The 26,691-nt window shown below is 57.5% G+C and overlaps 2 protein-coding genes across 4 annotated transcripts in view; both read right to left on the reverse strand.

Annotated features, from left to right (window-relative positions):
• CAMK2A (calcium/calmodulin dependent protein kinase II alpha) overlaps positions 1-13,249 on the reverse strand; it is a 34,061-nt gene extending 20,812 nt beyond the window's left edge. For all 3 annotated transcript variants that reach the window (XM_050979705.1, XM_050979704.1, XM_009091448.4), the window contains exons 1-5: positions 13,188-13,249; positions 7,584-7,678; positions 4,627-4,686; positions 649-703; positions 340-405 (exon numbers count right to left, since the gene is read on the reverse strand). In XM_050979705.1, the coding sequence (XP_050835662.1) occupies positions 340-405; positions 649-703; positions 4,627-4,686; positions 7,584-7,678; positions 13,188-13,249 (338 nt within the window). The remainder of the gene's footprint in view (positions 1-339; positions 406-648; positions 704-4,626; positions 4,687-7,583; positions 7,679-13,187) is intronic.
• Positions 13,250-17,774: 4,525 nt separating this feature from the next.
• Positions 17,775-23,718, reverse strand: ARSI (arylsulfatase family member I). Its single transcript, XM_009091450.4, has 2 exons — positions 22,687-23,718; positions 17,775-21,630 (listed from the first exon to the last, which is right to left on the reverse strand). The coding sequence occupies exons 1-2, from the start codon at positions 23,004-23,006 to the stop codon at positions 20,226-20,228; spliced, it is 1,725 nt and encodes a 574-aa protein (XP_009089698.1). The 5' UTR covers positions 23,007-23,718; the 3' UTR covers positions 17,775-20,225.
• Positions 23,719-26,691: the final 2,973 nt, after the last annotated feature.

Genomic DNA, 26,691 nt, shown 5'->3' on the forward strand with positions numbered 1-26,691 from the left:
TGAAGTCAGATGTTGGCTATCCCAGCATCCTGGGGATGAGGATGCTGCGGGCAATGGCTGGGAGCCACAGGAGCCAAAGAGACCAGTGCTATGGCAGCACATGCACTTCTTGGCACACAAGCTGAGCGAGTTAAAAAGAGCATTTTGGGTGGTTTTGGGTTTTTGGTTTTTTTTTTGCACCACAGTTCCAGTCTATGAGTATGTGTTGCAGAGTGGCTGTAAAACACCTCCCGGTACCGAATGAGCTGGTGCTACAGAGAGCCAGTCATGCAGGACCCTGGGAGGGAGCAGCCTGTGGGAGAAGGTGACACCTCCTGTCCCCTCCACAGCCCGGCTCACCTGGCATCCGCTTCGCTGTAGTACTCCCTGGCCACAATGTCCTCAAAGAGCTCCCCGCCGGTGACCCTGCAGGAGAACAGGGGCTGGACTGACTGACAGCACACCCAGCCCTGGCAGTGCCCCCAAAAATGGCACTACACATGCATGGGGGGAGAACCGGGGGTGCAGCACAGGGATCTGCCCCCTGCCCGGCCTGGGGGACTCGAGTTTGGGTCAAACCCAGCCTGTGGGAGGGGCTCGGGTGAGGTGGAGGTCACATCACCCCGGGGGCAGCACGGGGCTGCTGTGGGTAGGGGATGCATTACTCACAGGTCAAATATCAGGTAGTGGTGGCCCTCTTCAGAGATGCTGTCGTGGAGCCTCACTGCAGCAGAGACAGAAGGGTTATGAAGTACTGCTGGCTCCCACCCCACACCCTGGGAATGCCTCAGCTCCCCTTTGGGCACGAGCAGGAGCTGGGGAAGGACACAGGGCTATTGCTCTCGCTATTGCCACTGGCTGGGTGGGGGGTCCCTGCTTACCAGGGGACCCCATCCATGGCCCCAGCCTGGGGCAGTCGTGCAAGGCTCAAAGATCACATCCAAACTGGGGACAGCCCTGGGGCCATGCCTGGCCAGGGTTCCAGGCAGCTGCTGGGCTATCTTGGGCACTGAGAAAGCTGCAGGCATGGGTGTCCCCAGTCCCACCAGGAGAGGTGCCCAAGCAGAGGGAGAGCCCAGCAGGGAGCTGAGCTAACAACTCTGGCACCCACAGGGCTTTTTTATTTTCTGCTCATGACCTTCCTTTTCTCCTTGGGAATCTCCAGAGGATGAATTTCCCTACCTCCTGTGACCCTCTCCCCTTTGGCACACGCCTTGCCAGGTGAAGCCAGGTACAAACCTGTCACCCTGCTGCATGCTGGTCATTCAGATTCAGATCCCTGCTCATACTTAGCAGGCAGGTGTGCAGCAAGGGGACTGGCACAGAAACAGGTGGGGTAGATAAACAGAGACTTGTCCAGCATCCCCTGCCCCCACCTCATATTTTGTTTGATTCCCCTGAGGCTATGAATATTCAGTGCTTCCTCTCTCTCACCTGGTTTCAGCCTGATACAACTTTCAACATATTTGAGAATGCTGGGAATCAGGGAAGGAAAAAGAAACATTCAGGTGAGAGATTTTGTGGGAGTTTTTACTCCTAGCCCCTTTTACTGCATCTAAATCAGCTGAGCCCTATATGGAAACATCCTCCAGACTGAGTGTGAGCCAGGGGAGATAACAACCCCAGCACTGAGCACAGACACTGCATTGTGTCACTCTTATCTGCCAGGCCAGCAAACACCACTTTGCTGGTCCTTTTCCTGTCTCCAAGCTCCATGGACAAATCCAGAGCCTGCCAAGAGCATGTTGCCAGCAGTGTCACCTCACCTGGCCAGGGCACAGAGCAAACGAGGGCTGATGGGTGTTGCCCTGTTCTTCTAAGTTTATCTAAGCCTTCTGACATTTATGTTTTTGTAATGGAGTTTCTCACGCACTTTTCATGTAAATAATAATTGGTTTGCATTCCTGGAGAAGGAGAGAATTGATGGACTGTTGGTTTGACCAGTGTAGCTGGAGAGGTGGCAATTTCATCCTCCAATCCATGGTCACTTTTGAAAGTCTATAAATATTGATATGAGTTCAGAAATAAACTACTCTCTTTTTACCTTGGACATTTCAGCGTGTGCGTGTCGTTCATTTCATGTCCTCTTGGGACAGATGGGCTGGTCAGAATCTTTTCTGTCTCTCTTGTGGTCTTGGCTACTGACACAACTTGCTCATCTCATTCCCCAGTTATCCTTCCTGCCTGCTGGCCTCTGCAGACATCCCCAGTGCTCCAACATCTGTATCTGCTACGTTTTTCTCCAACATACAGCCACAGCTTTTCTGCCTGCCTCTGCTGGAAGAAACACATTTCCTCCCGCTTCATCTCACCTGGGAGGGATTTGGGGGTCTCACGCCTGGGATCCCACAGAAGCCAAAGTATTGTCAGAGGGATTAGGTGAGTTTGGTGTGGATAGAGCCAGCATAACCATAAGCATATGGTCCAGATACATTCCCTGCTTGGGGAAGTCCCAAAGCCTGTGGCTGCCAGGAGCCAAGAAGGTATAAGAGGGAGCAGCTGCTCTAAATATAGCCTGATCCTACAAGTATCTGTTACTGACCATAGTCAGAGAGAGCCACACTGGCCAAACCACTCCAGCTCAGAGCTGAGAGCCAAGACAGGAGCAGGACACAGCTTCAGGAATGAGAGTCAGAGGACAAGTACCTGGAGTTCAAACTCCAGGGCTGAGTGCAGCCAAAGTTTTTCCAATAAAGCAAGATTTCCCTGAATTGAAACATCTCTCCCTAGTATATCACCTAGTGCTGTAGATGTGCTGTGGGGTCCTGGGGAGCTCAGCCTGCCTTTGACTGCCCATGCCCAGCTTTCCCTGTGATGCACAGAGCACAAGTCGGTTCCTCCAGGAACTGCAGCATGGCATCTCATGGGAGATGGAAGGACCCCGCCCTCCCTGCAGGGAGCAAGTAAGAGCACAGCAAAGCCCCTTGGCAGCTGGGGTGCTTCTCCCCAGGAAGGGCTGGACAGGCTGTTTTGCCTCCTCCAGCAGCAGTGCCTCCTCTTCCTCAGGCCAGGCTGCTCTGCAGTGGCGCCGCTCGCTCCAGCTCCTGTGTGGGTACCAAGCCGCCTGTGCCGCGCGGAGGGGAAGCTGCAAGCCCAAGTTTCCAGGCAGCAGGAGCAGTAGAGGGGGGTGAAAGGAAAGAGGGTGTGGGGTGGGGGGTGGAGAAGAGCCTCCTGGGTATAAATAGCAGCAGATTGGGCTTGTTAGCATCTCATGCTGTTAACCCCTTCCAGCCTTTGCAGCTCAGAAGCTGCCAGGTCACAGCCAAACAGCGAGGGATGGAGGACAAGGACAGGGACAACTGAGGTGCTTTGGTCCTCAGAGACCTTGCCAGACCCACAGGAAGGTGATGGAGAGGTAGGGGTGGAAGACAGCAGTGGGAAAGAGCTGTGGCCAAGCTTGAAACCTGTGGAACCTGCAGGTGCCATCCTGCCGGTGTCACACAGTGAGTTCCTCCAGGTTTAGTATTTCTTCCTACTCACACACTTTGCAGTGTGTTCCTTCAGGTCTCGGCAATCCCTGCATGTATTTTGGTGCAAAGAGGAGGCTGGAGGCCCCGGAGGGACCCCTGCAGTACAGCTCCTGGTCCTGCTGGAGCAGAGGCTGGGGAATGCTGCAGGGTCCAGCTCCCCGGCTGTGAAGGGGAGACCTGCCACGCAGCCGTGTGCCCGAGACAGATGGAAGCTGACAGTCTTTTTGGAACTGAAATATTTATGGGACAGGAGCCACATGGCTTGTCCCAGTGGCCCCGGTTCTAGCTCCCTGAATCTGCTGCAGCAGCTCCTGGGGAAGGATGGATCCAGGTCACCAGAGCAGTGAGGGGGCCAGGGAGCAGCTCAGCCACAGACGAACCCTCCCAGCTCCCGACTGTGGGTTGAGAGGGCTGCAGAAACCACCAAATGCTTTCCCTAAAGCTGCAGGATCTCATTGGGGTTGGTACATCCTGGGATGCAGTAGTGAGAAGAGGGGGTTCACCCAAACCATTCACAGGGATCAAGAGCCTGCATCAGCATCACTTCCACGATGGAGTTTGGGATTTTTTTTTTACTGCAGTTTTTTCCCCTCCCCTCTCTCTCTCTCTCTCTCCTTCTGGCCTATTTTTGTCTTTTGCAGGGGCTCAGGAGTTTTCCTGAAACAGCTTTTCCGAAGGAGGCTACTTTCAGATGGACGGTCGGTGGGAAAGTCTTCGCTTCCCCCCGCCATCGCTCCTCCCACACGCCCCGCGCTGCCGCTGCTGCTGCTCCGAGCTGCAGCCGCTTTTTGGAGCACGCAGAAGAATACGGCACCCGAGCGGGGGGAGAGCAGTAAAAATAGCCTCTTGCAGCCTCCTTGGGCTCCGCTTCTCCCCGAGGGAGCTGTGGCCAAGTGGGTTACTCCGGACCTACTTCAGTCCCCCTGTGCCCAGTGGGAGCCTTTTCCCCCATGACCCCATTTGGAGATGGTGTTTCCCGTGAGGAAGAGGAGGGATGGCTCTGCAGATCAGCCGGGCAGGACGACACAGAGCCCTTCTCGGCCTCTGGGACAAGCAGTCCGTGCTGCTGCAGACAGGGCTGGGATGTGGCTGGAGACTCCCTGGCCCTGGCTGGGACCTGGGAGGGCAGGTGGGCAGCAGAGCCAGGATGGAGCACCAGCAGTGGGGGTGCACTTACCGATGTTGGGGTGCTTCAGGAGACGGCAGATCCGGGCTTCTCGTTCCAGCTTCTGGTGATCTGAAAGAGGCAACGGCCCTAATTTAGGATCTGAGGAAGGGAATCAATGGCTCTCAGAGGAGGTGTTGGCACAGGAAACCTGGGGGGACAGAGCAGCATTTTTTTCTTTTTGCTAAAGAGCTACAGATTTTGGGATAAGTTCTGCATCAAACCACAGCTGGGCACAATCCCAGCACAGATGCAGTCCCTGGCTAAGCCCCTCAGGCGCTGATGCCATGGGCAATCTTGGGTTTGGAACGATCTCTCACTCTCCCTGTTCTTTGCTGAACAATCTCCAATCGCCTCCCAGATACCCTGGATTTGCTTGGGTTATCCTTGCTGGCAGCACTGTTCCTTTTTCTCCTATTCACCCAGGCACAGGCAATCAGCCAGGACACTGCCAGCCTCACATGGTACAATTTCAGCAATTGAAGGCAGAGTGAACCAGTGAGAGGTGTGAGGATGAAATGAGGCTATGGGCTTCACTCCCCCTCGCCATCGTCAGCCATTCCACACCAGGGCTTTGCTCTCCTCCACAGCAGAACCCTATCTCACAACTGGTGCCTGTCTCCAAACAGGAAGCACAGGTTCCACTCCCCAGCTTTCAGCAGCCTTGGGGATGTGAGACAACAGAGCTCTGGGCAAAGAAAGCTGAGCTGAGCCAAAAAATCCTCCGCCCTGGGACAGCTCAGAATGAATCTGCAAATCATTTTGTTTCTTCCTCTGCCCCTCTCTCCTTGCTCACACCTGACCCAGCCACTCTGCATGGAGGTGCCTGACTGGAGGCATTTTGTGCAGGCACTCAGCAGCCAGGACAAGCGAGGATATAATTAGGGCTGCTGTCTCTCAGTGCTCTCACTGCTACCTTGCAGGTTCACACCCCAGAGTCTCGCTCTGCATCAAACCAAACCTGGGTGTCTCCGACCGTTGAGCCGTGAAAGCAGAGCAGCCCCTTCTCTGCAGGGCTGCAGCCTCCCCAGGGCTCAGGATCCTGTTCCAGAGGCACCCTGGGGCTTGGGGTGAGCTTTGCAGCCTGTGCTGGAGGCTGTGAGCTGAAGGCTGAGATAACCTTGGTGGCCTCATTCAGCTCCCCACATTGTCTCCCCTGATGGGTGACAGCCTTCCCAGGGTGGGACAGGGTGGTAATGAGAGGCTGGAGTTCAGGATGTTCTCACAACTAAAGTCCATTGTGGGGTGGACGATGGGGATAGGATGGAGGGACAGTGTGACCAGTGGGGCAAGCATTTAACTGGGGATGTGGGTTACAGCCTCTCCTACGCCACAAACACAGCTCCTGCACACACTCAAACCCCATTTTTCCTCCAAAATCTCCACCTTCTCTCCTCCTGGCCCCTCTCTGCTGGCAGCCAGGAGGATGTCTAAAGAAACCATGACTGGGGGTGTTTTCAGCTTCTCTCACCTTCTCCCCACTTCTCTCCTGCCTGCCTTTTGTATCTGGGGAAATGCTATCCTGCCTGCCAGCACTGCAGAAACAGGGGGTTCCAGCCCATTAGCCAGAGTCACTGGTGATTCCAGCTGGCAGAGCAGGGAAAAGAACCCCAGTGAAGCCTCTCCAGGGGACTGCTGGGCACTGCAGGAACGGCAGAAACCCCAGGAGAGAATGGAGAGGGGCAAGCAGCCGGAGGAGGAGAGCGGAGGCAGGAGGGAGCAAAAGGAGGGCGGCTCAATCTGCTGCTCCAGGCAGCCCTGAAAACTGGGAGGCGTTTGCCAGCTGGGGTACACGGGCAGGAGCCAAGGGCTGAGCCCAGCACTGCACATCCTGCCCAGAGCCCAGCCTTTGGCTTGGAAGGAAGAAAATTATCTGCATCCCTGAAGAGGGGCAGGGTCGGTGCTGGAAGACATCAGGGGCTCAGTGCCGGCGCTGTGCTGCTTTGGCAGCGCTGTGGGAGAGATCCTGCGACATGCTGGTTTAATTCCAGGTCAGAAAGGAGCTTGTCACTCTTTTCTGCATTTCTGTTTTGCCTTCAGAGGTCAGCAGTGGAACTGGGAGAGACACCGAGGGAGGTTAATTAAACCCTCCTGGCAGGGTGCTTCCTCCCAGCACACATCCTGTGCTGCCGACAGCCAGGGAGGAGCCAGAGCAGGCACACGGCATCTGCTGCTTCATCCTTTCAATCCACCTCATCACAGCTCCTCTGCCAGGTGGGGCGGGGGGGGCAGAGGGGTCCCTGGCTTGAGGCAAGGGCTGGGTAATGATTTCTGTGCTGGCTCATCTCAGCCTCACTAGAGATAGACCCACCAGGAGAGACCCTCCAGCACCTCTTCCAGCAGCAAGCAGCCAACGTGCTCCACCAGAGCAGATGGCAGCGAGGGGTGAGGGCCCATTTCCAGGTAGAAATGAAGTCAAACCCCACCTGAAGGGATGTTCCCCTTTCATTGATGTAGGTATATGAGTAAGAAAACTTACAGACCGCAGAGCAGGGATGGGGTGTCAGTCAGCAGGGGCCCTCTCAGGAAGTTATCCTCCCAAAATAACTGTGCTACCCTGCGCCCAAAGCTGGTCTGACTTGTTGCAAGGTTGTAACCATCATTTTGCTGCAATGTGTGTGCAGGGTGGTGGGGGGGTCTCAGGGACAGAAATGGGGTCCTCTGACTCCTGAGGCAGATTGGGGTCCAAGAGTTCCCCTGAGCCTTGGCACAGCCAGGCTGCAGATGCATCCCTGTGATCAGATGGGATGTGGCAAGCAGCCACCAAGACACCTCCTTGGGGTGTTCTCTCCATCCATCAAGGAGCTCGGGGAGTACCACAGTGGGGACAGGGTGGGATGAGGGGTCCCCCTCAATCAAAGACCCCCCACCTCAAAGGCATCATCCCAGCACCATGTAGAGGGAACAAATTCCCCACTATATGAGCCCTGCTCACTTCTTGCCTTCCCCAAAACACCCTCAGTGCTTACCTCGAGCAGAGAGCTTCTTGGTATTGATGATCTTGGCCGCGTACTCTTGTCCTGCCAACACCTTCACGCACCTCCGGACGATGGAGAAAGCGCCCCTGGGAACAGCAGAAACCAGAGGTGAAGGGCTCGGTGTGGGAGCAGGCACAGCTCAGCCCTCGTGGGGCTGTGGGGTGAGGGGCAGCCACAGGCATGGGGACAAGGATGGGGATGGGGATAGGTGCTCTCTGGGGCAGGGACTTGTACAAAACCTGGAGGGATCAGCTTCCCTGCACCACTGTCCTTGAGGCACATGCAGACCTAGAGAGGAATGTGGGCTTCTCCCCTCCGTGCTCCTCTGGGACATCCCAGGCACTGTGGACTCTTCCTCCTGGCTTTGCCCTCCCTGTTGCCAGGAGGGAAGGGGCAGTGATTTACCATGGGTGCTGGTTTTCCCAAGGGAAATTGTGGTGGCTCTGGCTGTCACGTAGCTCTTGGCTGCTTCAGTCTGTGTGGCTCTCCCTGTTCTAGACCTTTCAGTCACAGCAGGACTTGGCGGCTGTGACCAGAGCCAGACCCCCTCCCCCCGCGGCAAAAATGTCACCCAGGCAGGGACAGCCCAGGGGACCCTGCAAGGATGGAGCCCAGCTGGACAGGGATGGATGCTGTTGCACCTTGCACACGTGCAAATCTCTCCTGGGGTCTGGCAGGCGAGCAAGCACAAGTGATGGGACACTCCAAGGACTCCTGTCCGCCGTGGTACGCCCTGCCCCAAGTCCTGCCAGCCCGTAGCACTGCCAGTGCCGGCGCAATGCTGGGAGCTGCAGCACTGCAATCACACACACATGCACGCTCCAGCCCTGCTGAGCACGACCTTTGTGCCAGGTTCCCTTTCCTGCCAAACCTCTCCAATCGCTGAAATAACAACTATCAAAAGCAATCCCACCTCCTGCCCCACCCTCCCCCAGTCCCCTTCACCCCGCTCCAACTCCCTGCCGAGCAATAAAAGCCCGCGGGCTGGCGAGAGCGGCCGATAATTGATTTTAGCGGCGGGGGCGGGTGGAGACGGGCAATTTGGGTTGGAATGTGATTTTTAGGAGAGCAGGCGAGCAGCGGGTGTGGAGGGATGGGGATGGAGCCCCAGCAGAGCTGGCAGCCCACGCGCCCAGCACTGCCGCGCAGAGCATCGCTCACGGCACGTGCCAGGCAGGAGTTGGGGGGAACATCCTGGTGCTTCCCAGCTTCCCCGTCCTGCCATTTAATCCTGGCTGCTGAAAGAGCTGAGCTGTTAATATCCCTGAAAACTGGATAAGAATTAACTGGAAAGGGTGGGCGAAATGCTTCAAACCCAGCTTGCCGTAGGTAGGCAGACCAGAGCTATTGGCAGTCCTGTGGTCTCGCTCTCTTCATCCTGCTGGGAGCCCCACACTGTGCAGGGTTTGTGGGCTCCTGTGGATCCCTGGGACTCATCTATTTTTCCTAAAGACATGTGTGATGTTTCTGCAGTGGCAGGACAGTCTGCAGCAGAGAGTGCAGCCAGCAGGGATGTCCCTCTGCCCCAGCTCAGGGTTTCACTGCAGAACCCAGCAGGAGGCTGGAGGGCTGTGGGTGTCCCAGACCCACTGGGGGCTGGGGACTGATGGTCGCTCCTGGTCCCAGTGTCCACAGCCACTTGCTCATCTACTTATTTGAACTGAACAGCACAAAAGGGGGAGTCATGGGAAGCAACTGCTTCATTCCCCCATCTGCATTCCTGGCTTTTGGCTCCTCCAGACCTTCCTAACAGAAACCAAATGTCTATTTGTGGTCTGTAAAGCATAAGCAAAACCCTGTGTGCTGGGTGGGTGGGTGGAACACAGACCACTGGATGCAGGTGCAGGATACCCAGGGGTACAGCATGCTTGCCATACCCCCATCCTTGTTCCAGTTGGGTCCTTCAGTGGGTCTGCATTGGCCAGGAACCCTCCACACTGGGTGTTTAACCCCCAGCCAGGCTCTACTCCCTGTGCCAGGCTGCTCCCTTGCTACTCAGTTCCATGTAGGATTTTTCCATCCTAGGGGAAAAAAAAAACCTTTACTCCACCTAAATACAGCATCTTCATGGCAAAGGCAGCATCCCCTTCCACACCAGGGGCTCATGGAGCACAGCAGGCACTGCTGGGAGTGCCAGGCATGCCAGGCAGGGAGCTCAGTCCCGCTGAGCTGCAAGAAACCCCTCTGGAAGGAAGGAATCATGTCCTGTTCCCTGGCCACGGGCATTAGCGTGTCCCTTTACTCCCAGGGCACTGGGTCTTTAGGTGGGGATCACCCCAACCCTGGTGGCAGCTGAGGACCCCCCTCTCTGCCTGGCTTGGATGAGACAGCATGTCTCAGTCTGAGCAGGGGTTGGGTACATCACCTTCAGGGCCCTGGGCACAGACCGTGTCCTTGTCACCTGGCTGGCTGCCAGCGCAGGGTGATGTTGGACCCACAGCCCTGTCTCTGCAGCCCCCAGCTCTGGCACTGCTGATCCCCAGCTCTGCAGCCTCTGTCCCTTGATCTCTAGGCCAGGCATGACCCCGTGCCTTGTCCCCACGGCCTTTCCCACCAGCTCAAGCCGTGGCTTTGCCACCAGGATGCTCCGCTTCTCCTTTTCACACCTTCCCTGCCTGTGCCCGGCTTTGCTGCTGCCACCCTCCCTCTCTTCAACACCTCCTCCTCCTCCGAGGCATTTTTTTTCCTTTCTAGAGAGAAGAGTGTGGGCTGGGGATTTTTTGTTCCTCCATATTTTTTTTTCCTCTTTAATAAGCCCCCTCTCCTGCAGCTCCGGGAGCGGAGGGGCTGATCCTACGGCTCGGCACGGTAATTGTCTCCAGCCTCTCCCTGAACCTGCTGCGGGGGCGGATTTGGAGGCGCCGATGGAGCTGCACTTCATGTTTGTCCTACTCCGGGGGGCCGTGGGCAGGATCCTCTCCCTGTCCCCCCCGCTGCCCCCCGCCCTCCCCCTGATTCCCTCCTGCCAGCGTGGGGAATCGGAGCAGCCCTTCCTTCCCTCGCTCGGCTTTGCGGGGGCTGCCGCAGGAGTGGGCTTTCCCCGGCTCCGTGTCCCCCGCTCGGGACAGATGTCCTCCCGTGCTTGGGAGGTGCAGGGATGTGCCAAGGGCTTGTGCCTCGCTGGGCAGACTCCGCAGATCTCCCTCCCCGTCTCTGCCTGCCCCACCGTGGTGCTGCCATGAGGTGTGTGGCATCTCAAACCCCCACCTGCCCGGCTGTCAGGGTGGGTGACAGCCGAGGAAACGGCAGAGAAACGGGGTGGGTGCAGCAGCCTGGCAGACAGACCTGCCGTCCTGCCGGCCGGGCTGGGCACACACCGTGTGCCCCACAGCAGCCCGCCCCAGTCCCTTGGGGACAGCAAACTCAGGATGGACCCTCTCTGCTCTGAATCCTTGCAGGACCCTGCTCTATGCCAGGCTCTGGTGCGGGGAGAGCCGTTCTGCCCAGCCCTGCCAGGACAGACCCACCCTGGCTGGCACCGGGAGCATCTCTCCGGAGGAGGAACGGCACTTCCCAGCGCGAGCAGCTGCCGCAGCAGAGCAAAGGTGCGGCACTTTGTCCTGATTTCCCTCTCTAAGCCCATGAAGCAGAAATTTCCCCGTGGAAAACCGCTGATTTTTGAATGTGCCAGGATGTGCTGGAAAGCATCCCAGTGGAAAATCCCCAACCAGCCTCACAGCACCTTGGCTAACCTGGTGAAGCCCCTAACTCGGGAACACCTCAGTGCTGCTGTTGAACCTGCCCTCTGGAGTGGATGGAAGAGCTGTGGGATGCACTGAGTTGGGGCTGCTGCCCCTGCATCACCCCAGGATTGAGGTGGTCGGGGGCGATGCTCGCAGGGGCTGGTGAGCTGCTGCACCAGCTTTGCTCCTTTATTCCTTTTAAAATGCATCTGTCCAGGTGGTTTTAGACCACATGCCAGGCAATGCAGGCAGCCCCTGAGCCTGGGTGCTCAGCCCTCCAGTCAGCACCCACCCAGCAAAGCATCGCAGCCCAGATACCTCCAGGAACCTTCCTGGTCTTCCCCCGTCACTTCCTGGCCTGTGAACTCCCTTCCACATCCCCACAGCCACCTCTGCCCAGCCAGAGCCCCACAGCCTCACCACTGGCACAGAGCAGCCGCTGCCTCACCTGCCCATGCCCTGCCACCACCAGAAAGCCCTAGAGCCCTGAAAAGCCAAGAAAAGTCTGGAAAAAGCAGGTCCCACATCCCACCTTGCCACCAGCTCCCTAGAGGGTGCCCATCCCCCTGCCTGCAGTGCCAGCTGGGGCTGACCCTGCCACAGGGACCCACTCCCCAGCCCAATCCCCTGCTGCCCACCAGCCCCTCTCTGTCACCCTGATGCCACAGAGATGGGTGTGAATGTCCCAGGATGGGGATGGTCCATCTGCCTTCACGGTACTGCACTTCACAGCAGCACCCTGGTGCCACAGAATGGTGAGAAGCATTCAGCCCAGCCAGCACAAAGTTCTCCTGTCTCAGCCTCTCCATTTCCCCATCTCTGCCCTTTCCCTTCTCCCTCGCCCCCGTTTCACACACCCACGTGCAGGTGGGCACAGGCTCAGGCACCGGCTGCTCCGTGCTGGGCAGCGCAGGGCTGTGGGGCTGGAGCATCCCTGTGCCTCTGGATGGACAAAGCTTCCCCTCCGGAGCACAGGCACCCTGAGCCCACCACCACACTGTCAGCACTCTGCAGGGACAGTGGCCACACGGCCCAGATTTACACACAAGCTCCAAAAAAAAGGCACAGAAACCAAAACAGATGCACATGCCTGCTCACTCTTGCGCCGGTTTGCAGCCACACGCTGGGCGGGACGCGGAGCATCCCTCCACACGGGGAACCTGGCATCCCCTGCTGCACCCGGGGTGCTCAGCGCTCCCCAGGATCCCCTTTCAGGGCACAGGCAGCTCTGTTTGCACACACACACACACACACACACACACACACACACACACACACACACATGCACTGATGCAGGCACACACGATGACACCTGGACCCGAGGAGCTGAGCCCTCCCTTGCAGGAGAGCAGGGTCAGACAGGGCTATGGCTCACCCGCACTGGGACAGGGGTAGGGAATACCCTGGATGTTTCCAAAAGCCACCAGGATTCTCTGGGAGCTGCCAGGCAGACTGGGTCTCCTGCAGGTCTAGTCAAGCCTCAGTGAATCCACACAGATAAATTCCCTAAAGAAATGTGTGGGGTGTCCACTGCTTTGACTTTCCTCTTCAGCTGTCCTGTCCTTTCTCCCGGCCGGGGAACTTCCCAAGGGAGCTAGCAGCCTTCTTTTTTGGGAGCAGCTTTTCTATAATAGGGGCAGCTGAGCCCTTCACAGGTAACTCCAGACCTCTGGGGTGTCCCAATCCCCCAGTCAAGCACCCATCAGCAGCCCCTGAACTCAGGTAGGGACAGAGAAGCAGGTCTGGGGCTGGAAGTCCCCATCCTCACTCGCGTGCCCTCTCTGATTCCCACTGCATTCTCTCCATGCCCACCTCCTTTCCCTCATCTCCAGCAGTTCCCAGCTCCACTGAGTCTCTCTCCCAGCCAGGGCACAGCCCCGCTCTGTGCATCCCAGCCCCATCTCCAACTTACTTGCCCAGTTCCTCAAAGAGCTGGTACTCCTCAGTGAAGCGATTGCAGGTGATGGTGGCCATCCTGAGGGGCTGGAAATGCTCCCTCCCAGTGCAGAGTTTGGGGCAAGCAGCTCTCCTCTCGCTCCCTCCCTCTCCGTGTGCTCCCGGGGCTCTCTCCTCGCTGAGGTAAATAAGGGAATATATTTGATTGACAAGCCCAGAGATAATGATGAGGGCAATTTGTCTTCTCAGCTTCACAAGCCTTCGTCAGCATCGCCGTCCCCATGGTGACCACCGCTGCCAGAAACGCCCTGTTTCTGTTGCCGGGGCAACTGCTTCCCAAACCCGCCGCCCTCTGGGGGACCAGGGCCCTGCTGGGGACCCGGCCTGGGGGCTGCCCAGGGGTCACCCCCCTGCTGCGGAGGGGGCATATCTAAAATACAACTATTAATGGCAAATTAAAGGCTGTGGCAGTGGTAAAATAATTGGGGCAAAAAAGGTTTCCATGGAAACTGTGGTTTCCATGTTGCAGGAGGATGCTGTCACCCCAGCAACTGCTTATCTCTCCCCCCCCCCCAAAAAAAAAATTCAGGCCCTGCTGGTACCTGCAGCAGCATTCCTGGGGGGCCCTGGGGGCTGTGGCATGGGATGGGGCCACGCTGCAGCAGGAGGGAGCAGATGGAGCAGAAGTGTGTCAGGAGAAGCTGGAGAAATCATGGCAGGTCCCCAGGTCCCCACACCGTCCCGCCTTCAGCCAGGGTCCCCAGAGGGGCTGGCCCTGATCCCACTGCAGGGAGGGCTGGCTGCTCCCACTCCCCCCTCTGCCCACTGTGTCCCCCAAGGGCCCTGGGGTTCCCATGGAGCAGCTCCTGAGGGTCTCCCCCAGAGAGGGGTGAGCAGCCTGGCCTGAAGCACAGCTAGAGGGGAGCACAGAGTCCTGGGGTGCTGTGTCCCTGTGCTGCCCAGGCCAGGTTAGAAATGGGGGAGTTTCACAGTGAGAATAGGAGGAAGGTCTGGCCCCCCAGCCCTTGGACTTTTGTTGTTGAGTTGCCTCTCTGCTGTGCTGAACATAAGAAAGCACAAAAAGTGCAATAAAAGTGGAGCTGTGAGGTCCAAAACCTCAGGGAATGGGTTTCCCTCTGAGTCCCCACCAGCCCTCACTGGGGATCCAGCAGCACCCTCTCTGTCTACACCACCCCTTGCACTTTCCACCTGCTGACTTCCCCCAGAAGAGCTTTCTACAAAGCTTTTGTCCCATTTCTGGATGATTTTGCACTAGGAGGGCCCTCCTGACAAGAGGAGAAGGGACTCCCTGTGACAGCTGGGAGGGCATTGCCTTTGGCAGCTGAGATGGATTCGGGCTGCCATGGAAGGGTTAAAAGGAAAAGAAAAGGTTCTAACCAGACAAAAATAGGGAGAAATCTTTGAGAGGGGAGAGAGGAGGAGCAGAGAGGGAGAGAAGAAAGGAGGTGGAAGTGGAGGAGGACAGCAAGTGGCGGAGTGAGGAAGAGGAGGGGGAGGAGGAGAAAGGTCTAATGGCTTTTCCATTAATTGCACCATTGCCCACCTTCATCCCCACCTTGCACCCCTGCATCCAGCCTCCCACTCCGGGCTGGTCCCATCCAGGGGACCCTGCTGGCAGAGCAGGGACTGATTCCCAGCCATGGAAGGGTACAGGGATGGGGCCATAATCCCCTAGGGTTGATGACCTCCAGACCCACCCTGGCCATGCCCTGGCATGGGCAGAGCACACCAGGCACCCTCGCTTGGGCTGCAGGCAGTGCACAGGTGCCATCTGTGCCTCGGGGACACGACGGTCCCCAAAATGCCTCCAGGCATCTGCACAACTCCTCCCCGTGCTGCTCCCACAAAAAAGGGGGTTCATTCCCCACCCCAGGGCTGTGCCAGGAGGTGGGGGCTGCCATGGGGGCCAGTGCCTCCGGATGTTTGTGGGAGTGCTCTCCTCCTGCAGCATTTTGCTGCCATCCCCCAGCAGCCCCCTGGAACCCTAGAGGCAAGAGCCCCCTACTCCCAGGACCCCCTGGATGCCCGTGGGCAGCTCTGTGCCCCTGCCTCACTCCCACTCCCTCCCACCTGCGCTGCCGTTCGTTCGTGTCCCCGTGAGCTCCGCAATGTGACCTGCCCCCTCCCCGTGCCACCCCCGCACTGCCACACGTGCTCAGCCCCACACGCGTGACTCTGCGTGCTCCTGACACACGGGGAGGGCTCTGTCCCTTCCCTCCCCCCGGGGCCCTGCTGCAGCCCAACCCCTCACCCGGGCAGGGGTGATGGCACAGTCCCCACGAGGACCCTGCCTCCCTCCCCAGGGCTCTCCTGCCTGGCAGAGACACGGCTCTCCAGGAAAAGTTTCTCCCTCTCTGCTCTTTTCTCTATTCGTTTATTTTTTTCCTTTTCCTCGACATTTTTCTTTCTGAGGGTAAGGGGGTGTCAGACTTCTGCGTGCTGAACAGGCTTTGCTTTGCTGATAGTGTTTTCCCAAGCAAGAACTGCTGAGTGGTCCCAGTCCTGGGTGCTTGGGGACAATCCCAGGGGAACAGGAGCTCTGGGTGGAACCTTCCACCTCTGGTCTGGGGCTCCCCTGAAGGGGGGAGTAGTCCCAGTTCTCTCTCAGAGGCCTCAGAAGATCTTTAGGATGTGTCTGTTCCCAGCCATCCCAAGATTTGCTCCTGCAGGGCTTTGGGAGCCATGCTGCTCTCCTGCTGCCATGCTCGGGTCTGGCCACCTGATGGAGACCTTCATCCCCAGCGCTCCTCTCCATCACTGGGCTGGCCTCTCCAAAAATGTATCCTGCTCCCCACACCCTGCCCCAGCTCTGCCTGCAGAGCTTTGGTTTCTGCATCCCAGCACGGGGCTGCTCCAGGGTGGGCACCTGAGGTCAGATGCTGAACCCCAACCACACGGGATGGGCAGTTCAGGACGGATCCACATGTCCTGGAGGACTGCAGCAGTGCCCCTGCTCCCAGGGGATGGGGCTTGCAGCAGTGCCTCACACACCAAACCAGCCAGGCTGCCAATAACATACTGCAGAGATCCCAAAATTGCTGGGACAGTTTCACATGCAAGCTGGGGTCTGGGGGATGCTCAGTTGCTGTCCTCTGGGAAGCTGAATTTGGGGTTATTTTTAGATAAGATTATAAATATCGTGGTGAGGAGAGCTGATTTACATTTAGGGCTGTGTTTGCAAACGTGCCCTGTCCCTACGGGCCCAGCATTTGCTCCTGCAACCACAGAAAGGTGCTTTAGGCTGAGACAGGGTGCCACCCTCAGTGCCACCCTCTCCCCTACAGCAGGGTTCATAGGCAGAGACCCTCCTGGGGACATGCCCATGATACTTGGGGACACAGCAGGTGCCATGTGGCTCCCTGGAACCAGCATGCACTGGATCTGAGTGGGGGGAACCTGCAAAACCACTCGTCCTCAGATCTCTGGCATGAGAAAGGACACAAGTGCCCCTGATGCAGAACACCGTCTGATGTGCTCAGGGTGCTCTGCCACTCTGCCACTGGGGCAGTTTGCTGGGATGCCCATCCCCTGTCCTGATACTGGGCTTCTCCCCTCTCTCAGGTGGGAGTTCCTGCAGGGCTGGAAAGGCTCTGACGTACCCCCAGTCCTGCCTGATGCATCCCATCCCTATTCCATCCCGTCCTATCCCACTCCCCTCCTCTTCCCAGCCCAGCCCAGCCCGGCCCCACCCTCCTCTTATCCTCCTCCCCATCTCTATCCCATCCCAACTCCATTCATTCCCAGCCCATCCCTTTCCCCCTCGCACCAGCCAGCAGGCTGGATCCAGCCCGGGTGGAGACAGCCGGTCCATGGTGGCAGAGGCAGCCACCACCGCCCCGCTCCATCCCCGAGGGCCCCGATGGACCCCCTGCCCGTCCCTCCCGTTCCCCGTCCTGCACCCGGCTCCTGCGGGGCTCTGCAGCTGCCTGGGGCTTGCCAGGCGCTTTGAAGGGAGGCTGGGAAGGAGGGGAGCCTCAGCCTGTCTGTGAAAACACATCTCCCGGGTGCAGGGAACTCCACCGCCTGAGCATCTCTCCAGCTGCATTAACCCCTTGGCAGCCAGAGCGTGCACACAGTCCCAGGGCACTTCAGCTCTCTGAAAACACGGGGTTTTGGCACATAGCTCTGTTTTTCCCAGCACAAACCACTAATGAACATTGCTCTGATGAGGAGAACACGTGGCAGCAGCTGCATCTCCTTTCCCAGCCCAATGTTCAGACACAGCACAGCTGGAATCAGGGGTGAAGGACAACTGCTGCCCTCGGGCTGGAGGCTTTGCTCTCTCCAAGCACCCAGAGATGCTCCTGCCTACTTCTCCTCTTTGTTTTCAGGGACTAAGATTCTCCTTCAGCTGCTTCTTCTTACAAAGATTCAGAATCCAACTCTTTTTAATTAAAAATACAGATGACAACACCACTGTGGCCAGGCTGACTGCAAACCCAGCATCAGCCCAGCAGATCCAAACCTGGAAAGAGGAAGTGTGACCAGACGAAGATTTTCATGGGGATGTTAGTAAAAAGGGAAGGGAGAAAGATTGAGCATGTTTTTATGGAAATTTCCATTTTTGAAGAAAAAGAAAATAAAGGGACTAAACTTGGATGCATTTATGTAAATATGGAAATGAAAGCTGTTTCCCGAACCTTGTCACCACCTCATGTCCAGCCCTGCTCTCCCATTCCCTTCAGCACCAACTCTCCCTTAGCTAATATTTGTTCTCAAGCCCCTGCAGCATCACCCCCTGCTCTCCCCTGGCTTTGGCTCTGCCTGCAGCAGCCTCCTCTTCTTCAGCAAAGTGTTGCTTTATTTTCAGCAACTGCTTGGCTTTGCCAAATGGCAGCAGGTGCCGCAGTCCCGCTGGTGGTGCACATCCCCAGGGACCAGGCTGGCTGGTTTGATTTGAGGTAGTTTGAGGATGTGGAGCATCCTCTTGGGCTCACCTCCAGCCAGGGATGCCATGGGGACCAGTCCTCTTGGAGCAACATGCTAAGGGAGCAGGGATGGAGATGGGGCTGATGGAGGAGCTGAGCCCCCTCCGAACCCTGTGCTTGGGATGTGCCTGCAGGGATGCAGGGATGCAGGAGCCAGCGGGGTGGGATGGCACAGTGATGGGCGTGCGCAGAGCCACGGGGACTGGCGCACACGCTGCCACACTCCAGCTTTTTAAACTCCTTCCCAGCTCTACAAGAAGAGGCCTCCTCTCTTCTGCCTTGCTGTCAGCTGGTTTTTTCCTTTGTTTCTATAGAAAATCCCAATACCCCCAAATAATCCAGCTAAGAGTAAGAAAAAAAAAAAATACAAACATGTCATTTTCTTCCCATCCTCATCCCTCTCTCACACACAGGGCTTGAAAGAGCACTGAAAGGTATTCAGTGTGCACGCTGCCAATTGTCACATCTTTCAATGACAGATTTTAAATGAATGTTATTTTGCAAGGGAGAAAGAGAGGGGGGAAAAGAAAAAAAAATAGAAAGCCCACACTGCTCATCCAAGAGCTGACAAGTCCTAACGGGCCTCATTTTCCAGAGACAAAAATAACTATTTTCAAAATTCACAGCAGGGCCTTCGCCTACACACGCTGCACCAAGAGAAACCTGTGGGGAGAAATGTAAAACACATTGTGTAAATGGAAATGCACCATGCATCCAAAACGATTTTAAAGCTATTTACCCCCTTCCTTCCTCGCCAGCTCTCCTGCGAGCGCACGTATGCGCGCTCTCACCCTGCCGAAGACGTGGGGGCCCGGAGCTCTGCTGGCTTCCCTGGGCCCAGAACTTTGCTGGCTTCCCTGGCCCCTGGCAATCCCAGGGCTGCCTCCCCTCAGCAGTGGATGATGGGGAGGTGTTTTCCTCCCCACGCGTGCGCTGCTGGAAGAGCAGTGCCCATCTGTGAGGAGGGGATGTGGCGCGGTGCTGGCAGGCGGGAGACGGCCCCATCATCCCTGTCCTCCACCATGGCTTCAAAAGTCCTGCAGCTACAAAACAACAGATCAGCTTCTGCAGAGACCTTCTTGAGATCTTCTCTCTGCCCCAGGTTCAGCAATGGGATGTGAAGACAGGGACAGGGACAGGGACAGGGACAGGGACAGGGACAGGGACAGGGACAGGGACAGGGACAGGGTCAGGGACAGGGACAGCTCCAGCAGTGGGAAGGGGCAGAGAGTATGGCTGGCTGATTGGATGTGTAGGATTCACAGGGAGGAACAGGGGTGCCTAGAGGCTTGCACAGGAGGGAGGTGTCCAGGCAAATTTTGGGTGAAAGGCTCTGCTGGGTAGCTGACACATGTAGAGTCCACCACCAGAGCCTGAGGAAAACCTGCCTCCCAAATGTGGGGCCAAAGAGAACTACCTGTCCTCTGAGAGCATCCAACCATGACTCCATGGGCCACAGCTCCTCATCAGGGCTGTTCCCCGCCCCCCAAGCCAGGGGAGAGGGGAAGCCATAGCCCCACATGAGGTCACTGTAGCAGCATGACTTAGTGCAGCCATGTTGATCTCAACTCTGACATCCATGGTCAGGAATCCATCCCTCCACAAAGAAGCAAGATGGTCTTGGGTTTGGGGGAGGCCCTCAAGTTCCCAGAGCAAGAGCAGAGGTTGCAGCTGCTTGGCAGCAGGCTGCAAGCCAGGAGCAAATAGAGGGAAATGGCGAGGGTTAATGTGAAGGCAGAGCCCCCCATGCTTCCTCCTGCCCTTGCAATGGCCAACACTTAAAGCTTATGATTGGCTGCAGAATCCTTGAGGAAAGGGTCTCTCTCTTTGGAAGCAGCTGTGCAGGGCCAGCCCAGCTTAGCACAGTCATTCACCACCACCAAGCATTGCAGCAGAGACCACATTGCCCTTCCTCACCCACTGGGAGCAACTCCCTGTGGCCACCACTCCAGCCAGGGAGGAGAAGTGTTTTGGAGTAAACCCTGGAGCAGGGAGAGCAAGAAAATACTGGCCACCTCCCTGACTGTCCCTCACTCCCATCCCATGGCACTGCAGTCCAGAGCTCCACCCTGGCCAGGATAGGTGGATGCTGGGGGAGTGTCCTGTCAGATGCGGTTGGACATGAGCCTGGTGTTCAGCTTGCGGAAGAAGGAGCGCAGCTTGCAGATCTTGCACTTCTTCTTCTTCTTGTTCCTGCTTTTCAGGGACTCCCGGCCTCCTTCCCACTCCTCCCCATCATCCTCACTGGCCCAAGGTCCCCAGGCACCGCCGTTGAAGTCTGGGTGAGCGCGGGGGTTCTCCGCAGGGTACCGCACCGGGATGGCCGTGCGGTTGTAGTGCACCAGCCTCATCAGGAGGCTCCTGACCACGTCTGGGCGCTGCTCTGAGAGGTCGTAGCGCTCGTAGGGGTCGGCGGTGATGTTGAAGAGCCACACGGACTTCCTCAGGCCATCAGTGAGACGCTCCAGGTTCCACCAGCTCCCTGGGAAGTTGGTCAGGGTCTGTGGGGGTATCCAGTCGCTGTACCCTGGGTCGCCAGTGAGGAGCTTCCACTCCCCAACCCGGATGGAAGCTTGCACAGCCGTGTTCCAGATGCCGAAGCCGTCCTCCAAGGAGCCATACTTGGCATGGTTGTACAAGGGGTCAATGTTGTGCAGGATTTCGGTGCGTGGCGACTCCTTACCCTCACTGATAGCAGGCCAGACATCATAGCCATCCAAGCCTTGGACATTGCTCATGTTGCCCCTAGCTAGGCTGACCAGAGTAGGGTACCAGTCTGTAATGTGAACCAGCGCCCAGCTTGTCCGACGCTTGCGCTTGATTAGGGGACTGTGGACAAAACCAATGCCACGCACTCCCCCTTCCCAGTACGTCCCTTTGCGACCCCGTAGCGGCCAGTTGCTTCCCCCGGAGAAGGTCTGCCCGCCGTTGTCCGTGGAGAACACGATCACACTGTTGTCATAATACCCATACTTCTTGAGGGCCCAGGTGATGTTCTTCACCGCCTCGTCCATGCAGGTCACCATGGCCGCGTACTTGCGGCGGGCGACGTTGCCCATGGAGCGGTAGCGGTAGATGTACTCCTTGGGGGACTGCAGGGGCGTGTGCACCGCTTGGAAGGCCACGTAGATGAAGATGGGCTCCTTGGGGCTGTGGGATGCCAGGATCTTGCTCACACGCTGGGCATAGAGGAAGGTGGAATACTTCCCGCTCTGGTCCCAAGCCACGTCCTCCCCCTCGTGCAGGTCGTAGCCGCAGACGTCCGGCCCGTCGCAGTTGTCGTAGGTGTAGTAATCCACGTTGCCTGTCAGGGAGCCCAGGAAGGTGTCGAAGCCCCGGCGAGTGGGCAGGCACTCCTTCTTGTAGAAGCCAAGGTGCCACTTGCCCACCATGTGCGTGGAGTAGCCGGCTTCCTGCAGCTTCTGCGGCAGGGTGACCTGGTCGAGGGGCAGGCAGTTGGGCTGCCGAGGGCGGATGATGGAGTGCTGCAATCCTGTGTGGATCTGGTACCTGCCAGGAGGAAGAGCCAGAGGAAAGCAGCACTGGGTGATGAGGAGCAGCACTGGGTGAGGATGTGATGGCACTTTGTGTGTTGGAAACCCAAAACACATGCAGATTTCTATGTCACCCAACCCAACCCAATGAAACAAGCTCCAGCCAGGGACAGGGAGCTCCTCATCCATCCATAAGTACCAAAAGGAGATGCAAAGACCACAGAGGCTCAGCAGACATCTCACAAAAATGCCACCAGCATTTGTCCCCACTGCTGCCAGCTTGGGGAGGTGGCTGGGCTGTGTCAGGGCTGGGCAGCACAAGCAAGAGGGTTCATAATGCCCCACCTGAATGTCCCCACTATCTCTGTCTTCCCCTGCTTTGTACCCCACAAAGATGTCTGGGACCCCTCAAGAGCCATCAGGAGAGAAGGGAGGCCTTTGCTTGGACCCTGGTGGGCTCCACCGCTCCAGGCAGTAGATGACCATATTCATAGGCACCTCCCTGGGCCCACTCCTCAGCAGGAGGTGGTCTGGTGGGATCTGCCTCTTACAGGGAGCACTGACCACACAGCACTGCTCCAGAGAAAGCCCCACCTATCCTAGAAGTCAGAATGGCCCAGGATAAGGGGACATCTGACTGTGCTGCCATGGGAGACGGCAATGGAGCAATATCCAGCCTGTGCTGGCCAGTGCAGCACTGAACACGCATGCAGGCAAAGCACAGACCAAGGGCCTCACAGCAAATCTCCAAGGGCCAGCATGTCAGGGATTACCTGGGGACATAGCTCTTTGCCCAGCACCAAACACCTCCTGACTAGAGACCACCCTCTCCCAAAGTGACATCATTACCCAGCAGCATCCACATTTTTGCTCTTGCCATGTGCCACTCTTTATCCTGTGTGAAAATCAACTATTCACCCAGGAAGCATTCTAGAGAAATCCAGATCTGCTGGAGGATCTCCATCCTCTGCCAATACACCAGGGCATCACTCTAGCAGCAAGCTGGGATTAAGCCCCTCAGAGAAGGGACCAAAGGGGGACATGAGTAGGCTGTGAGCAGGCACTGGCTTACCTGCCAGTTATCAGCTGGCTCCGGGACGGGGTGCAGATGGGCTGGATGTAGTAGTTCTCCAGCTTCACACCCTCTGCTGCCAGCCTGTCCAGCGTCGGCGTCTGGATATCTGAGCCGTGATAGCCGATGTCGTGGTAGCCCTGGTCGTCGGTCAGAATGAAGATGATGTGGGGTGGCCTGGTGAAGGTGGGAGGCAGTGATTTCTCCATGGGGTCTGTGGCCACATCGGCCACCAAACTGGGCTTCATCCAGTCCCAAGACAAATAGCCAAAGCTGAGCAGGCTGACGAGCGAGAAACCCGTGAGGGCATAGACGGCCATCCCGAAGCACTGTGCTGCCTGCCAAGGGTGTTACTGTCCCAGCATCGCCTCAGAGCCACGAAAACGGGAGGTCTCCCCCTCCTCCAGGAGGGCTCCCTGACCTAGAGGATGCTCCCCGCAAGCCCCGCAGCCGGTTTCGCGGGAGCAGCTTCCATCCAGGCACACTCGCGTGCACACAAAGAGCTTAATCCGCCGGGGCTGGGTCGCTTTCAGTGAAAGGAAAATAAACCCCGCGCTGCTCCAATCACACACATCTGCACGGCAGGACGGGCTCCTCGCACCGACTGCCGCCGGCCCGGGGCCGCTCACCAGCGTCCCGAGCGCTGGAAACACTTCCTGCCTTCCTGGGGCTTTCTCCCTTTATGAAGAGCTCCACAAAATCCTCGTCAAAGTTGCTTTGGCTTCTCGTCTGCTCCAGCCCTGCGCCTGCCCGGTATCCAGCCGGCTCGCTCGGGACAAGCCGATCCTCGACGTTAAAGTCCTGCGGAAGAGGGTGCTAAAGTTCAAGCCCAGGGGTGCCGAGCTCTCCTCCTCGCTCTCCGGGCAAGAGCCGCCCTCTCCTTTTCCCAACCTCCGCTCCAAGGCACAGTCCCAACATCTGTCAGGAGTTGTCTAAGCCGCCAGGTTTATGGGGAGCTGCCGGCTCGGCCCCTCCCAGCTCAGCGGCTCCAGCAAAAAGCTGGGAAGCCCCAGGGCATGCAGGGTCCTGAGCTTGGCATTCCCTGAGCCACCGATGCTGCCCTCCCTGCTTGCACCCAGCCGTGTGACACATGGATCAGGACCCTTGGTGGGATGCTCAGCTGAAGCCCCCGCAGCATCCAGCCCGGGAGGGCAGCGGAAAGGGCTGGATCTCTGCGAGAGATTGCTGGGGCCAGCTGCCCACACTGGCAGGATCGTCATCCTGAACAAGGAGAAGCTGCAAAAACTTGTTCGAACACCCCCAGTGTTAATAAAACCACCCAGGGACTTGTAGAGCACTAAGGAGTGGTGGGTGCTGCTGCACACATTTCCCAGATGGGGAAACTGAGGCAGCAAAGAGCCAGTGTCACATGAGAGGGGCAAGGCTTGGGAACCAGAGACTTCTGCCAGTGCAGGGGTACTGATCTGAGCTCGGGGTACTGGGACAAGGGGCCAGTGCCCTGATGCTTCAGTGAAGGGTGTTGGCAGAGATGAGCAATGGCCCTGTGCAATTCCTTCTGCATTCATCAGGAAGCCCTCGTGCCTGGTATGCATCTTGCCCCCCTCCCTCCCCCACTTTCCCAGCCAAGGACATGGCCCAGGAAGGGGGATTTTTAGCACAAACCCCTGTCAGAGCTGGGAGCTGAGTCCTGTGGCTGTTTGCAGTGCCAAAGTGATGGGGACCTGAGGGGTCCCAGTACACGGGGCACCCCAAAAGCCCCCAGCCCAGCCACCCCACCTGCCTCTACAACTGCAGGGCAGTGGTGAGGGCTCCCTGGGGGCTGGGAGGGCTCTGCCTTCAGAACTGGCTCAGAAGAGCAGACGAGACAGATGGCTTCATGGCCCCCTACACATCTTCTTCCCAGATCCCCTCCTCTGGGTCCCCTCCCTGGGCTCCTCCCACACTCCCTGTCCTTCCACTGACCCTCCAGCCCCCAAGTGTCCCCCCTGCCCCACATCATCCTGCTCCCTAGGACCCTAGGCACCATGGAGGAGTGGGGAGGAGGGATCACGAGGCTCCTCACTCCCAGGGACTCCCAGGAACAGCAGAGGGAGGATGGGCTTCTCCCTCCTAGCTTTAGACAGGGGCAGAGAGGATGGGGTCAAGGACAGGGACCAGGACCATCTTCAGCCAGGGCTCAGGGGCTTGCAGGAGCACAGGGAGGGGTGCAGGGGACAGAGCAGGAGGCAGGGATGGATTACTGTGTTCTGTGCTTTTCCCTGCTGGCAGGAACCCCTGCTCACTCCACAGCTCAGAAGGGCTGGGCTAAGCCTTTCAGTGAGGTTTGATTAATCCCCAGGGGTTCATGTCTCATTTCTTCCACCCAATTCTCTTCTCCCTTTCCCTCCCTCCTTCCCACCACTTGCCTCCCTTTTCTTCCCCAACACCTTTAGTTTTGAACAATATCCTCCTCCTGGAAAAACCTGGACCTGACTGAAGGGAAATAGAGGTGGGAGATCCTTGTCTCCTGGGTCCTGTGTTCTCCTGCACACATGGCTCTGTACACACCCCAAACCAGAGACAGAGTCATTGCCAGGGCTTGTAATCAGAGCTCTTCCCAAATAATAAATAATGGTCCACTTGGGTGAGTGTTACAGATGAGAGAGGAAATTGAAGATGTCAGGCCTGAGACATGGCAGAGAAACTGTGTTCAAGGCAACACAGATCACTGATAAACTATGTCTTGCTTGGGGCCAGGGGATGAGCAGGAGGGAGGTGCAGGAGGGACAGCAGAAGGAATGTGTGGCAACAGGAGTGGGTCTGGAGCCCACCTACAAGGAGCAGGGCTGGATCCCACCTCTGAGGAGGAAAGCAGAGCCAAGCACCTCCTGGGTGTGTGGATTTGCTGCTCCACAGCCGTGTGGTGGGTCACATCCAGCTCACACCCTTAGGATGAGGAGGCACAGGCTGGGAGAGTCATCCTGAGTTTCAGCTGCTGTCAGTGGCCAAAGCTCAGAGCGTTGAAGGAGGGAAGGAGGTGGCAGCAGGGACCTGGGCACGTGCTGACACGGGGAGGGGACCTTCTGTGCCAGCCAGAGAAGCTGGCTCAGTTAAATCAGTGATGGGTCCAAGCTGGCCTCAGGTCTGGGGAGGAAACAGCAGGGATAACTCAGCTGAGGCAGCTTTTCCAAGAGCCAAAGGGTGAATAAATAGTGAATTTGTTGGCAGTGACCCTGCTCAGAAGGTTCAGGGACAGCTGGCTGGGTCTCAGCAGCACATGGACACCTTTTGAGTGCTCCTCCAGGAAATGATAAAAGGGTGAAAAGCAGCAAGGGGTGCAGTGAAAGCACTCTAGATCCCAGGAAATGGGGTGCAGTGGCACCCTCCAAGCAGCCCCACTGATATCAGGACAGGAGGCAGGAGAAGGGAGCGGCTAGCAGGGAGGAGGAGGAAGAAATGACAAGTCTGGAGTTTTGGGGTCAGGACGATTTAAGCTGTCTGCACAGCTGCTCTGAGAGTGATTAATGCATCACAAGGTCTAGGGATGGAAAAAGTACTCAGGGCCTGCAGGCACCCCTTCAACCTCTCTTAATTCAAGGCAGTCACTTGTCCAGCCTCACTCAGAGATGTCTCAAGAGCCAGGAGCTTCCTTGGAGAGCTCCAGCATGTTGCACAATGGGGAGATTTCCCCTGGCAGCCGGCCCAGCTGTGAGTGCTGAGCCAGCCAGCAGACCCTGCCTGCTTTGGTCCTACATCAGCCCTGGCAAGGACAGCCCTGCTCCTCCCATCACACCAGCTGCTGTGACAAAAGTCACTGAATCTCCCTCCCAGCCTGGTCTGCAGTGGCATTACCAGTTCAGGATGATGGGGAGGCCCATCAGGTGAGCTGGGTGCTGGATGCGGGGCTGGCAGCAGCTCTGTGGGCAGAGCATCACCCCCTGCCCCCCAGCCCAGCAGCTGGAACCAAGCTCCCCATGCTGAGGAATCACTCAGCAGCCAGGGTAAAGTCACCAGCCAAAGCCCAAAATGCTCCTTTTTGGTGCTTTTACACTGACGAACATGACC

Source organism: Serinus canaria, chromosome 13, assembly GCF_022539315.1.
Source record: "Serinus canaria isolate serCan28SL12 chromosome 13, serCan2020, whole genome shotgun sequence".
In the NCBI taxonomy this organism is placed as follows: domain Eukaryota; kingdom Metazoa; phylum Chordata; class Aves; order Passeriformes; family Fringillidae; genus Serinus; species Serinus canaria.